Raw genomic sequence first — 13,845 nt, forward strand, 5'->3', positions numbered from 1 at the left:
ATGCATTGCATGTTCAGACCATTTCATGTGAGCGTCGAAAACGACACCTAGTGATTTATACTTGTCCACAATTTCAATAGCATTATTATCTAGCTTTAGTTAATCTCTTACAGTAATATCCAGGCTAAGGGACCGAAAAAAGAGCCTCAGTCTTGCTGGAGTTAACTACCAAACCATTAGCTCTAGACCATTTGTGCAGAGTTGAAAAATCAGATTCCCTCTATTAATTAGTTTGTTGACAGAGGAGCCACTAAGGAAAAAATCATGTGTCGTCAGCGCACTGCATAAAACTTACATTATGGGCTATACTTGCAATGTCGTTTGCATAGACAAGACATGTCTGCATGACTAGTCTGGACTGGTTTAGCAACATCTCACTCTGCGCAAACCTCAGTTGCCACTACCAAACGGGCATGCTACTTTGAACAAACTAATGCAATTACTCCATAGCTCAACTGTAAAAAAAAAAGCATGCTTGCACTCCACAGGTGCCCTTCGGAATTCTTGCCAGTCTGAGACTTGCTTAGCACAGCTTTGATGCTTCTAAAGATGGACAGAGCTTGTGTTTTGCCCTGAAATCTGCTTCACATTTGCTAAATTCCCTATGGCACCTCTAAACATTTTATCTCTGAGAGGTATGTGTGGTGCTACGGAACCTCAACCACAAAAAACAAATGCATGTCAGCAGTGCTGAGCTCACCAGCTTCCGAAGCTGTGAACTCCACAAGGTAGCAGTCTGGACGCTCCAAAATAATAGGCTGGATTCTTGATTTTCCAGGGCCTAGACAGGAAACAAACAGTGCACACGTAAAGCTGTGGCTCATGGTATTCACAAGAATGCAGGCGTTTCACTTTTAGTCTGTTCAACATTACATTTGTGTAAGAGCAAGTTTGATTTTTGCACTCATGCCCGACAGTGCAAGAAAGTATTGCTCAAACCAACCTTTGACGTTGACCTTGATGTCGTCTTTGTTACAGCCTGGTGCATGCACCTCAAAGCTCGTTGTCTTGCCACAGCTAAATGTCTGCAGGCTTTGACCTCTAGCAGACACGGGGCCCCGTTTGAGCACCTCCCGAACCTCACATTTCCACGGAGAACCTGCCCATGTCAAGAAAATGAGATAGGTTAACTTGTAACATTATAAAAAAGAAGGAGCAAACATCCTGAAAGTTAGCTTCAGCTAAACTGAAAACTCCTAATTAATCATTGATGTTATAAATTTAGGAAAAGGGTAACTTGTTTCCCTATGGAAGATGGCTAAATAGGACCGTAATAGCAGACCCGGGCGGTTTATAGTACAATTCTCAGTGGAATGCAGCTAGGAAGAGCTGCACAAGGAAAAATTAGCTTCCTCTGCTCAAGATTTTCACCATACACAAGTTTGAGGAGTTCAGGTTCTATCCTGATCTCGGACCAAATGTAAAAATATGTAATGATTCCTCATACAGGTACTGTACTAAACCTGTCAATTCCATACAGCCTTTGTTTTAAAAGAATATGCAGTTTCATGCCTGGCAATAAGTAAATACCAAGAACCAATTATTTGTGATTGAAATAAACACACGAGCATATCATAATGAAATTCTAGAGAAAAAAAAGGCAATTACCGGGGACTTTTTCACCATTGAATTTCATCTCTACAGTGTGCACTGTGGCTGTTCGGGGAACAAATGAGGCAAGGAAACGATGGCCACCCAAAGGTTTAACATGGCTTGTAACATGGTCACCATTCACCATGATCTCCAGGTTACCCGATCCAGCTTCAGCTCCATCAACTGCCAAAATGAGACATGAAAAATGAAGTCAGCTTGTTGAATGAGATCAGCCACTTGATTACCTAAGCTGTGGTATATATCACAAAAATGAGGTATATTTCTTTTTGTTCCATAGTAACAATAAAACTGAAGGCAAGTGGTGGCTCCCAAGACTTCTTATTTGTCAAAAACAACTTATAACCTGCCACTAACTCAGTAATAGATAAATCTGTTAAAAAAAAAGCTATGATTACTGTTGCATCCACACATTGCATTAATATTGAAACTACTTGGACATGTGCATGTGTTTGGCACAAAGCTGATTAGCATCCGATCGAATGTTGGTGGACTTTTGGTGGAACACTGGCATTTGATGCAAAGCTGATGGCAGCATATGATGCGACACTCTTCTCCGTCTCCGGTGTCTATAAAAAGGCTTTGTAAGACGTGTGCAGCGTGTGTGCAGTACTGGCTGACCAAGTGTCAGTAAAGTATGTGTGCCTGCTGCCCCTGTTTGCTGGACGTCCCCAGAATGCAACAATTACTCGAACCCGCCGCGGTGGCTCAGTGATTAGGGTGCTCGGCTACTGATCCGGAGTACCCGGGTACGAACCCAACCGCTGCGGCAGCGATTCGATGGAGGCGAAATGCAAAGACGCCTGTGTGCTGTGCGATGTCAGTGCACGTTAAAGATCTAGCCCTCCACTATGGCACCTCTTTCTTCCCTACTTCCTTCACTCCCTCCTTTATACCTTCCCTTACGGCCAGTTCAGGTGTCCCCTGAGATGTGAGACAGATACTGCACCATTTCCTTTCCCCAAGAGCCAATTTACATTTACTTTTTTAAATAAGCATTTATAAGTGTACTGCAAAACAAAAACTGAACTATAAGATGAAACTAGTGAATACACCTACATTAAAAAGAATATTTAGCAAACAGTTATGTCAAGTTACTTCTCCCTTGGCAAAATTAAATAAGAGATGCCACAAAAAAGACAGCGATGAATTTTTACGATGCAAGAGCATCTGCAGCCAAAGAGCACCATGGCACAAGGTATTTTTGTCTACTCAAGCTAGGTTCAAAGCCAGATTTCTCAAGCAGGAAACCTTGTACCCATTGTATTATCGGTGGGTACCAGACACCTTCTGAGGACAGCACATCATCTAGCTCAATCACTGCACTGTGTTGTCATGAACACCTGAGCCAAATAATACTACTTCTACACACAGCAGAGAACTCATAATCATGCGCAAAAGTTGGCGAGCCCTTTCCGGCGACTTTTTCATGCTGATACCCTCTTCTGTCGCACACTCCTGAGTGTACCAGCTCAGAGATGGATATTGGTTAGATTCTTTTAGCTTTCATGCATGACGCAGCTACCAGTAAGCAGCATAGCTCCGGCACGTCAGGGGGGGGGGGGCACGCAAAAAGTGACAAGTGACAAGAGGAGAGAGAAAGGCGCGAAGATGCTGACATTCAAATTTTGACTGCAGATAACTCAGCTTCTACAAAGCGCATTAAAAAAATTCTTGCTGGAACATATTTGAGAACCAGCGTTTTTTAACACCACAGGCTTACCGCCCCTTTCAGAGCCCCTTTAAGGAGAGATGCGGCTTGCAACAGCGACTTTATTTTTTGATGGATTTTGATGAAAAATTGTTTGCACGTTAGTAATGCTTTCAAACTTACGTGCCCCAAATTTCAGCATTATAACTCAAGAACTTTTTTTTTCTACAATTTCTTCTACACCTTGTAGAAGCCTGCAGACTCTACAACTCTACAAAATGTGTTAATACTGGTTCAGTATTTGCTGCATTTCTGAATGCATACTATGTTTGATGGCAATCATAAGATTTTTTCCTCCCTAAACACAATTTTTTTTTTCCATTTTTACAAAGCAGTTGGCATAGATATGTCTCAACTGTAAACAAGGTGTCACACCAAGAATTTACAATTTATCAAAATGAAAAACCAAATTGTCATTGCATACAGTGGAGTACTCTGTGAATGCAATGAAACGAACAGGGACAAAATAGACAAAACAGTCATCAAAAATCTGCTAGACAAGGTGAACATCTTGTCAGTAAACTAGAATGGAAAAAAATACGGATTTTTTAGTGCTTTCCCAGAATGCAGTGCCACTGTGGTTCGCAAAAATTTTTTCAGAGTACTTCCCGATGGATTTCAGCAATAGCGAATGAGAGATACATGCAGATACAATGATTTAAAAAAAAAGAAACAGATTTCTTTGTCCATTTTTTCGAGAATTGAGATCCACGTCTCTTCTTGATGAACAAGAAATGAGGCAGGTGCAAATATATGCTTTGAAGGATGCTACACAATGCAGCATGTAATACAGAAAGGGCGTAACACACGTTGTGAGAAAGCCCTATGTGCTCGAGCTGCAGTGTCCAAATAGATAATGCTGTTTGATCTATTGGCACAGGAAAACAAATTCTGTAGAACGATAACACACAGAAACCATGAAGGAAAATGAAATGCCCTCATGATGGTGAAACAGCACAATGGCACAAGGACCGAGAAGAGACAAAAGGACACAACACAGTGCTGACTCTAACCTTCCACGATCATGTGCCATTGCATTGTTTCACCATCAGGCAAAACCAGCTCAACCAACAGTTTGTGTTAAAAATGGCCTCACACATTACACAATGCTCTATCAGGTAAAATTTAACTGATTGATACAGGACATTTTAAAACACTCATGACAGCATGAAAAAATAATTTATTTTGTTAGCTCCTCTACATATGTAAGCTAGCCCATTTCAATATAGTTATCTTTATGGCAAAATAATGACAAAGTGAAATGCATTCCTATTCAGTTTTTACCTTAAATGACTCGATTAAAATATCTAACACCAACTCTGTACTATTACTTCCTTCAATATATTTTGATATTGCTCTGGCATATAATTCTTTAACAGTATACTTCATTTTGAAGCTATTTGATACCAATCCAGCTTATATTAAAAGAAAGAAGCAAACTTGGGCGAGACATGCAATTCATTTATAACAGGTGACTTATCAGATTACCAGAGTAATACAGTAAAAGCTCGTTAATTCGAACTCGGTAAATTCAAAGTTACGGTTAATTCGAACTGACGCCCGGGTCCCAGCACAGCCCTGTGTATTTCAATGGCGGAAAACTCCGATAATTTGAACAAGTCGGCATCCGCTACGGTTAATTCAAACTAGAAGCCACTGGTTGACACTGCTCCTTGTAGATAGAAGTTGACCCATAGCGAGTAAAACATGTTCCAAATTTACCAGAGATGTAAAACAATGGAAAATAAAAAGAAGCCGAGCACACGAGGCTCATGGAGCTTGCATTCTGGTGCATGCCGCAGCAGGTTCTTGCTGCCGGAGCACTCGCCTGCGCTGCTGATGCTTCGGCGTGAGCCGTTCCAGGTTTTCGTTTGACTGCGGTCGCTGGGTCACGATCACGTAGTGTAAACAACGTAGTATGGCGGCTTGGGCGATGACGGCTTTTGTTAGTGCCACGAGCGCGAGCTACGTGGACAGCAGCGTGGAGACGTTGGAGCCCTTGAGTAACGCCGATATAATTGAGGCTGCATGCTCCCGGCATACGTCGCAGGGCTCAAGTGCGGTGAGAACAGCAGACAGTGATGAGTCCGACGGTGGTGACGAGACTATGCCACTGCCAAGTGCACATGAATTGGTGTTGGCGCTCGATATTGCAGCACGCCACTTCTGGTTGGTTTATAGGGTTTACCGTCCCAAAGCGACTCAGGCTATGAGAGACGCCGTAGTGAAGGGCTCCGGAAATTTCGACCACCTGGGGTTCTTTAACGTGCACTGACACCGCACAGTACACGGGCCTCTAGAATTTCGCCTCCATCGAAATTCAACCGCCGCGGCCGGGATCGAACCCGCATCTTCCGGGCCGGCAGCCGAGCGCCATAACCACTCAGCCACCGCGGCGGCTAACACGCCACTTCTCTGTCAATGAGAACTCTGACATTGCGCAGGAGCTTCGGGCAAGCTGCAGATGATGCTGATACAGTCTCGGCAGAAGAAACGCAAGCAAATGCGCTTCGCCAATTACTTTAATTTAATAAATTAAAAATAAATAAACATGTCTTGGAGCATAAATAGAGTCGTATATTCCAGCACTAAAGCTCGCTGCTCAAGTGAATGCATTCCAGTACTTGTTTCTGGTGCATAACTGGCCGATCAATTTACTTCATTTGCTATTAGGACCAGATCAATTTAATTCTCAGAATATGCCCACCACAAACGTGTAGTAGCGCCTAGCTCGTGATAACGAGTCTAGATGTGACTGCTTTGGGTTCTGCCCGCGCGGCGGGGCGCAATCACCGCTCATTCTAGCGCCTATTCAATAAATCGAACTTCGCTTAATTCGAAAAAATTTCCAGTCCCCTTCGAGTACGAATTAACAAGCTTTTACTACCGAGGCGAGGTGTTGCACAGAATTAGGCAGAACAATGAGGAATAGTACAAAGATGACAGGTGCTTGACTAAGTGGTGGCCCCTACACCAATGGCCAAATCCATGGCAGGATTCCAACCTGCACTGGACTTGACAATAATACTCTTGAAACCCTTTTTGCTGAGACAACAGAGGACTTACTCTCAAACTCAACAGGCTGTCCAACAACTCCGTTAGGGACATCTCCCACTTTAATCTTGGTGGCATCAAAAGCATGGCTGCGAAAAGGACTGCCTGGCAGAGGGCGGCCCTGGAACTTCACTTCAATGACGTGTTCGCCCACTTCAGAGCTGATGAACTCTACATCTATCTCTCCTGGATGTGGCATATCCATGTGCACAGGGAACTCTCGTCCTGAAGGAGCTGAACAAAGGAAAGAACATAGAAATGCCAATTTTTGGCAGTTACTTGCAATACACTCAGTAACGAAGCTGTTTATTGTGGACTAACGGGCATAATAGTCAAAGCAAAGCATCTCCAAATATAGATTTTGCAACCCCCTTAGTGTAAGCACCTTTTCAATGCTGTTATGCACTGACTGTTCCAAATGCATATGAAAAACGAAGAACTCTCAGAGGAACAGATGAGCTAACCTTTCTCATTGCCCAGCTGAATGTTAGCACGGCCAGAAGGAACACTTCTTGAAGCACAGCCGAAGCTGAGGCTGATGACCACACCACCAGAGCAAAGGTGGGAGCTTTTCGATGCTTTGAATAATCAATTATAAATGCTAGCATGAGTTCTGTGCACTGTTGTCACTCAGTGCAACTCTAAATAATTAAATAAACAATATTCCTTAATTCCTGTTAAACTGGTGTTTTCAATGCCAGTTCACTTCGGCAGCATCAATAGAAAGGGAGTGCAATGCTCTGATAGCAATTGATAATGAGATTTAATAATTGTTGAGCAATGCATCAAGCTAAGATATGAAGAGGATTTTTAAGATCAATACCAAGATAAAAATACGGTTTTGTTCACGAATAGGCTGCACACAAAATGGTCCCATAACGAAAAGTACTGCATAGATAAATGCACCAAAATGTAGTTCATTTCAACAGCCATTCAGCTGAGCAAGAGTGAGAACTGCCTGTATAACAGGAGCATTAGCTGGTCGGCCCACACAAAAAACAGTCAAATGAGATAAGTGCTAAACATGTGACACTTATCAGCATACAGTGACCTGTATGCCATCTACATGTTTCTGCTAGCTGTTAGCTTAAAAATGCTCAAAAGTCTCCACTGCAGTGTAATACATAGGCACGAGCACAGCATTTTGTTCATTCATCAAAAGCCACAGTACCACTCCCAAAAATTTGTTTCCCAGTCATGCTCCACACAAGGAATGTTTCAAGTGGCCATGCTAAAAACTGCTGTGAATTGATTAACTGAGTTTTCTTAACTTCAAATGTCATTCGGTTTCTTTCTTGACTGGGTCTGCCTCATTCAACTAATGTACTGAGCTCACCTACCAGTGACTGTCACCTGAAAGTCGTCTCGGTCAAAGTCGGGAGCGCTGATTCGGAATGTCGCAGGCTGCTTGACAGGCACAAGTTTCAGTGCCTCGCCTGAAATCTTCACCTGCGCTATGTCGCCACCTCCTCGGGGTGCAACTGGGGGAGGCCCTGCTTGTCTTGCTCCAGGCACTGCCTTCACTTCACTGCTAGCCTCGCTCACCCGCGTCCGCAGCTGCTCCACCTGATGATACGTCTCTTGTCGGCTGTCTACATGGTGCTCTTCTTTCGTTATCTGAAAGAGAATGAACATACAACAAATGTGAGAAGGCATCTAATGGATATATAAAAGAAAGAGAAAATGTGCATGGCAAGTTTGTGTTAGTATTGCTGAATCGTAGCAGTACCTGAACTAGAATAAAAATGCAGTGCTAGCAAAAACTTAAAAACTCAAAAGTTATGCATAGATGCTGCAACTGAAAGCCTAGACCAAGAAAAACAGACAGAAAACAGGAAAGCACACAGTGGCTTAACTAATATCTAACATTATATTTTCCTTCGACACCTTTCACAACTACAGCTTCTGTATCCCACACTTCTAGCCCACAACATGGCAGTTATAGTGCTCACAAAGCACATGAACTGTGTCTGCAACAATTGCAAAAAAAAACAAGGAACTATTTCTTGCCTACTGGCTCACAGTAGTGGTATTACACTGTGAAGCAGCCTCACAATTTGCTCTTGCAAATTCTACGCAATTCCTGTCAGAATCAAGCAGCAAGTAGGAGTCTTTTGCCGTACCTGGCGTTGGGCTACAACAGGCGGAGTCATTTGCCTCATTTCTGGGCTCTTGCGCCTCTCCAGGGTTGCGGACGTCCTCGAACTTGAGAAATGCTCTTCCCTATTTCCATTCCTCTCTTCGGACAATGCTCGGCTTTGGTTCCGAACTGATGGTGATGGGATAGCCGGTGCTGGTTTTCTCGGTGTAGGAGGTGGCGGTGCCTTGCTTGTGTGCCGTGATGAGGGTCGCTCAGGTGGTGATGAAACTGCTCTGCTCACCACACTTTCCACATTGGCTCTTACTGCATGTGTGATGCTCGACTCCTGTCGTGTGGTTGTTGTGGTCTCAGTACGAGACTGAAGGAACTCAAGTGCATTCCGCGACACGCGGCCATCAGGGTCTGTCTTTGTGGGTGATGTGACTCGGGACGAGGCCAAGGAGGAAGGGAAGAAAGATGACGCAGAGCTGGACACTCTGTCTCCACTTGGTGTTAACGTACGCGCGAAGAAGGCCTCACTGAGTGAGCTTGGAGAGTCCGGCTCTTCAGCAGTGGAGATTATTGTGAAGGGAGAGCCTATGAAAAAATTGCAATCGACGAATGAGCCTCAACAGGATTGAAGTGGCGCTTATCAGCCTTAACTTGATCACCACAAGGCAGCAGTTGCAGTGTGAAACAAGTGCAGCTTTTGCTTCACACTAGAAAAAGCTGACCATGCATAAAATCTGTCTGAAATGAAGCAGCAGAAACAAAGAGACCACAGAAATGAAGAAATCTATGATGCATGACAAATTATCCTCGCTGCAAATTCAAGAGGCCAAAGACAGATAAAGAAAATAAAAGGCAACTTTGTACATTGTGGCAGAGTCATCTTATTTGTGTTCACTGTGCTATATGGGTACTGGACTTAAAGGCATAATCCAGAAATTTCATCAATTCCATGCATACACATCTGCATCTTCAGACCACAAGGCAAATCTTCACTATATTCCACAGATATAGCAAGCTACAAAGTCTTGTGACTATATTTTGAAAGATAATTTTATTCACACATATGAGAAATAAGTTATGTGGAATCAACAAATTGCTTTTCTAATTTTTTTTTACTATCTTTATTTTCTTCTTACTACAAAGTTGTTTTCAACTAATAAGCTGATGTATTTAGGTATTTGTATGTGAAGGCAAGCAGTGAGGCTCTACATAATACTCACCATGCACGTCAACATTATTGAATGTGGCAAAAATCTTGTAGTGGCCTTCCCTTGAAGGCAAGAATGAGACCACGTAGATGCCATCGCCCCGCTCATCTATGCTGACAGGCACATTGCTACCATCAATTTGTACATCCAGTTGAACTTTGCCCCAGCCAGCTCGACTTGCGTCACACTCAAAAACCACCTCCTTGCCCATTTGCACGGCACTTGGACCATTTACCTGAATGTGCAAGGCAAAAAGAATGCATTTTTATGAGTTCTGCCTGCACGATCAAGCCAGGCTTAGAAGCACACAATTTTCAGTCATTTCAGTACACACAGACCATGGCAGTATATACAGAGGCAGGTACCACAGCAGTATAGGGGCAGTGACAGAATAAATAATCTGTTGTCAGGTGAGCTGTTACACTGATGTTCAGAAAACGTACAAAAAAAAAAAACACAATCCAGGCATCACAGGTCTAGTGCCTCATGTAGAAAATGGCAGCAGGAAAATGAATGCAATTTCTTTACAACTTCTCAACTGAGATCAGCAATCATTCCTTGACTGTATAAAGAAATCCTTTATGGCTAAAGCTTGCATGCATAAATGAATATGCCATCACCCCATCGCATGAGAGAGATTCCAATGATGGTTCTTCAGTTTCATCACATGGAGAAAATATTTTTACTAATCAGCAAAAAAATGTAGGCTAACCAAACTCATATGTGCACTAATGCACACATCTGCTAAGCACAAGGATGAGTTGACTTCCAAATTATAAGTGACATCCAGATCACTCACTGTCACTTGTGTTGGGTCATAGACGTAGCATGTGAATGGGCTGCCTTGGATATGCTCCCCCGAGTAAGTGACATCAATTTTCCATTCACCTAGGAAAAATATTGGAAACTTCTTATGTTGGAAACACCTGGAAACATCTCACAGACACACCTCATGGAAACATCTAATAGACAAGGTACATGATTTCAGTAGGGCATTTGATCATGTCAGACCATTAATCTTTCCATACAGATTGTGAAATGGATTCAAGCCTACTCTTCTTACAGAAAACAGTTTGTCCATGTCAACAGCTGCTCATCTGGAATTGTACCTGTTGGCTCAGGGGTCCCTGAAGGAAGTGTCCTAGTGCTACAGCTACAGCTCTTTCCACCACCACAGTGGTAATAGTACATACACAAGGTAGAAATATTAAACAATGGCATGAAAAATGTTAATGCAAACAATAACAACACAATCATCTCTTAAAGTGAGTGTCAGAGTGGCTATTATGAATGCTCAGAGGAGGTGCCAACTGACTGCCATATTTAGCACTACTGAAGTCCTGAGAAAAGTGTCGCTAACCAAATTAGCACAGGCTGAACTGAGGACATCACTCTTTGTGGCAGCATCCAAACTCACCTATTTCGTTTGGCATAAAAGTGGAAGTAAAGACTCCATCAGTTTCCTTGACAGTGCATTCCATGGTCTTGCCACTGGGTGACACAGCTTCCACATGAATGTTGCCACTCCCAGCTCCATTGGAGCTGATCTAATTGACGTGGAAGCAAAGAAACCAATCAATCACACAATTCCCAACAACATTTGTAGGCACTGGTGAGCATAATGCAACAAGGCAATCTCATGTAAGGTGCTTGGCATAGAAATGTAATGTCTGCGTCAAATGGAATGCAAACACAATAACCGTATTCTGAAACCAATAATACTAGGGGTGTCGGAATACTGAAAGTGGGTGGGATTTTTACGCGATGGCTTGCCGTGTTTTGACACCTCGACTCACCCCTTCGGTAGACTCAGGCAAAGCTCTGCAAGTGGGCTTTACCACATATCATAGTTGACCAAAACAAGGCGGCAGATGCTCACACTAGGAGAGTTGTGAAGTCCGCAGGACAAATGTCATAGGTATGGGAGTTAAGCATGCAACACATTATGGAAGAATAAAAATGTGCGCTTGAAGCGGGTGGTCAGACATATTGTTTTTATCGGGTGTCATACGTGGGAAGGGCTGCTTGTGGAATTTCGCATGAGGTCAAACTTAGCAGCGTCCGTATGTGATCTTTCCACAGATAAACAACGGAGAAGAAAGCGAACAGGACCCTTGTTTTGTTTTCCTGGCACTTTAAACTCAATCTTTGGATAACCTGTGTAGGTACTGGCTTAGCCACGGCCCAATTGGAATATTCGGAAATTCTCAAATACCAATTTCTCGAATACGAATATGAATTGAATATCAAACATACTCAAATCATATTCGAAAACTCGAATATCTGCACAGCTGTAAATATCACGAAATAATAGCTGCTGGAGAGATTGAATCTATTAACACTTCCATGTACATATAGTGGCCTTCATGACACAGAATAAGTAAATATCAAATGTGTTATTATTCAGCACCACTCTACCTGCGACTTCTACTTTAGTTTTCCCCGTTGCAAAAACTGTCTTGTTTGATTTTCATTTGCATTGGCAGCACATTGCAAACATTATAGTGTTCATTTCAGCACTAAGATTTTAAATATTTTAAAAACTGTCACAAGTAAAAAAAAATTGCATGCTGCTGAAGTTATGCAGCAGTGGCAATTCATGAAAAAATAAGCATTTTACATCACCTCCTCTGATGGTGTTTCAAGGTGGAAGTTTCGATGCAATAAGACTCCCAGATACCATGTTTGCTGTTCCATAGACTATAACAGATGAGCAGTGTATAGCCCACCAAAGTTAGTACAAACAAAACTGGGTGCTTGCACAACAGCCCTAAGAAGCCTGGGCATTGTTTTTCAGCAACTCCACAGATGCCAGTGCACATGATTATGTATTCCTAGCCGCCGCGGTGGCTGAGTGGTTATGGCGCTCGGCTGCCGGCCCGAAAGACGCAGGTTCGATCCCGGCCGCGGCGGTCGAATTTCGATGGAGGCGAAATTCTAGAGGCCCGTGTGCTGTGCGATGTCAGTGCACGTAAAAGAACCCCAGGTGGTCGAAATTTCCGGAGCCCTTCACTACGGCGTCCCTCATAGCCTGAGTCGCTTTGGGACGTTAAACCCCCATAAACCAAACCATTATGTATTCCTAGTCACTGAATGATTGCAATGCAAGGTAGGAGTGTTTACCAAGAAGTGGAACTCTTTTTAGCAAGGAGTGCAGTCTAACCACTGACAGTCTTCTTCAGTGAATATGAATCCAGGCCCAACTATCAACAGAACATGACACTATCAACAACTATGACTATTACAACACTATCAACAGAAGCACTCACCAGCACTTCAACCAGAGATCCCAGGGCACAAGGGTCAATGCCAGAGAAGAGGATACGAGAGATGTCTGGATGAACACGAACATTCATGGGGCAGCCAGTCACCAACTCTCCTTCACAGTAGATACTCAGCTGGTAATCGGCACAAAACAGAAAAAAAAGGGAGTAGTTATTGTGAAAACTTCTTCTAAGTGAAATGTATGATAATGTTGGGAATACCTTTGTAGCATATGAGTCACCATATGCCAGCAAAAATTAAGGAAAGACAAAATTTAATTATGATACCGTATTCACTCGCATAATTTGCACACTTCTTTTTTCTCAAATTAAGGCTTCAAAAAGGGGATCTGCAGATTACGCGGATATTTCGTGAACACGCCCAAAAAAAACTCTACAAAGGTCATAACATGGAATGCATATTGTATACTGCCGCATATAAGTAGACCCTGCAATTCGCGCCCCTCACTGGCCAAAAAAAGGTAGATGCATGCCCCCTCTTTCGTGCCCACCCCAGACCACTTTACTACACTTTGTGTACTTCCCCACGTGATGGCATTAAGCGCTTGCGCAGCTAAAAGCAATAAACGTGGAACGCTTCAGTCGCAAAGCCAGCAGTGAGAGGCAAATGGAGATACAAGGTGATAAAACAGCACCTTGCATTCGGCCGGGCAGTGAGTGGCAAATCAAACAGCTAACTGCTCGGCAGCTTCGGATTCTGGCATGATGCACGTTCCAGAGGTTACCAGAAGTTTGCTCTCACAGCCGTTCGTACAGGAAAGTGACTGCCAGCATGCAATTGACTTTTTCTTACCGGAAACAAATTTACAAACACATTGCAGACTTTTTCTAACACCATTCACTCACCTTTCGCAGCTGCATGCTCTGTCGCGGCCGCGCCGATCT

General features: G+C 43.1%; 1 protein-coding gene across 1 annotated transcript in view; it reads right to left on the bottom strand.

The window, feature by feature from the left end:
• Positions 1-13,845, bottom strand: part of jbug (filamin-type immunoglobulin domains fbug) — a 162,979-nt gene that overhangs the window by 60,006 nt on the left and 89,128 nt on the right. The window contains exons 9-18 of the mRNA XM_077659254.1: positions 12,946-13,074; positions 11,094-11,223; positions 10,476-10,564; positions 9,689-9,911; positions 8,500-9,053; positions 7,717-7,993; positions 6,389-6,610; positions 1,609-1,776; positions 944-1,099; positions 701-781 (exon numbers count right to left, since the gene is read on the bottom strand). Of these exons, the coding sequence (XP_077515380.1) occupies positions 701-781; positions 944-1,099; positions 1,609-1,776; positions 6,389-6,610; positions 7,717-7,993; positions 8,500-9,053; positions 9,689-9,911; positions 10,476-10,564; positions 11,094-11,223; positions 12,946-13,074 (2,029 nt within the window). The remainder of the gene's footprint in view (positions 1-700; positions 782-943; positions 1,100-1,608; positions 1,777-6,388; positions 6,611-7,716; positions 7,994-8,499; positions 9,054-9,688; positions 9,912-10,475; positions 10,565-11,093; positions 11,224-12,945; positions 13,075-13,845) is intronic.

The sequence above is a fragment of the Amblyomma americanum genome, chromosome 3 (assembly GCF_052857255.1).
Source record: "Amblyomma americanum isolate KBUSLIRL-KWMA chromosome 3, ASM5285725v1, whole genome shotgun sequence".
NCBI classification, from domain to species: domain Eukaryota; kingdom Metazoa; phylum Arthropoda; class Arachnida; order Ixodida; family Ixodidae; genus Amblyomma; species Amblyomma americanum.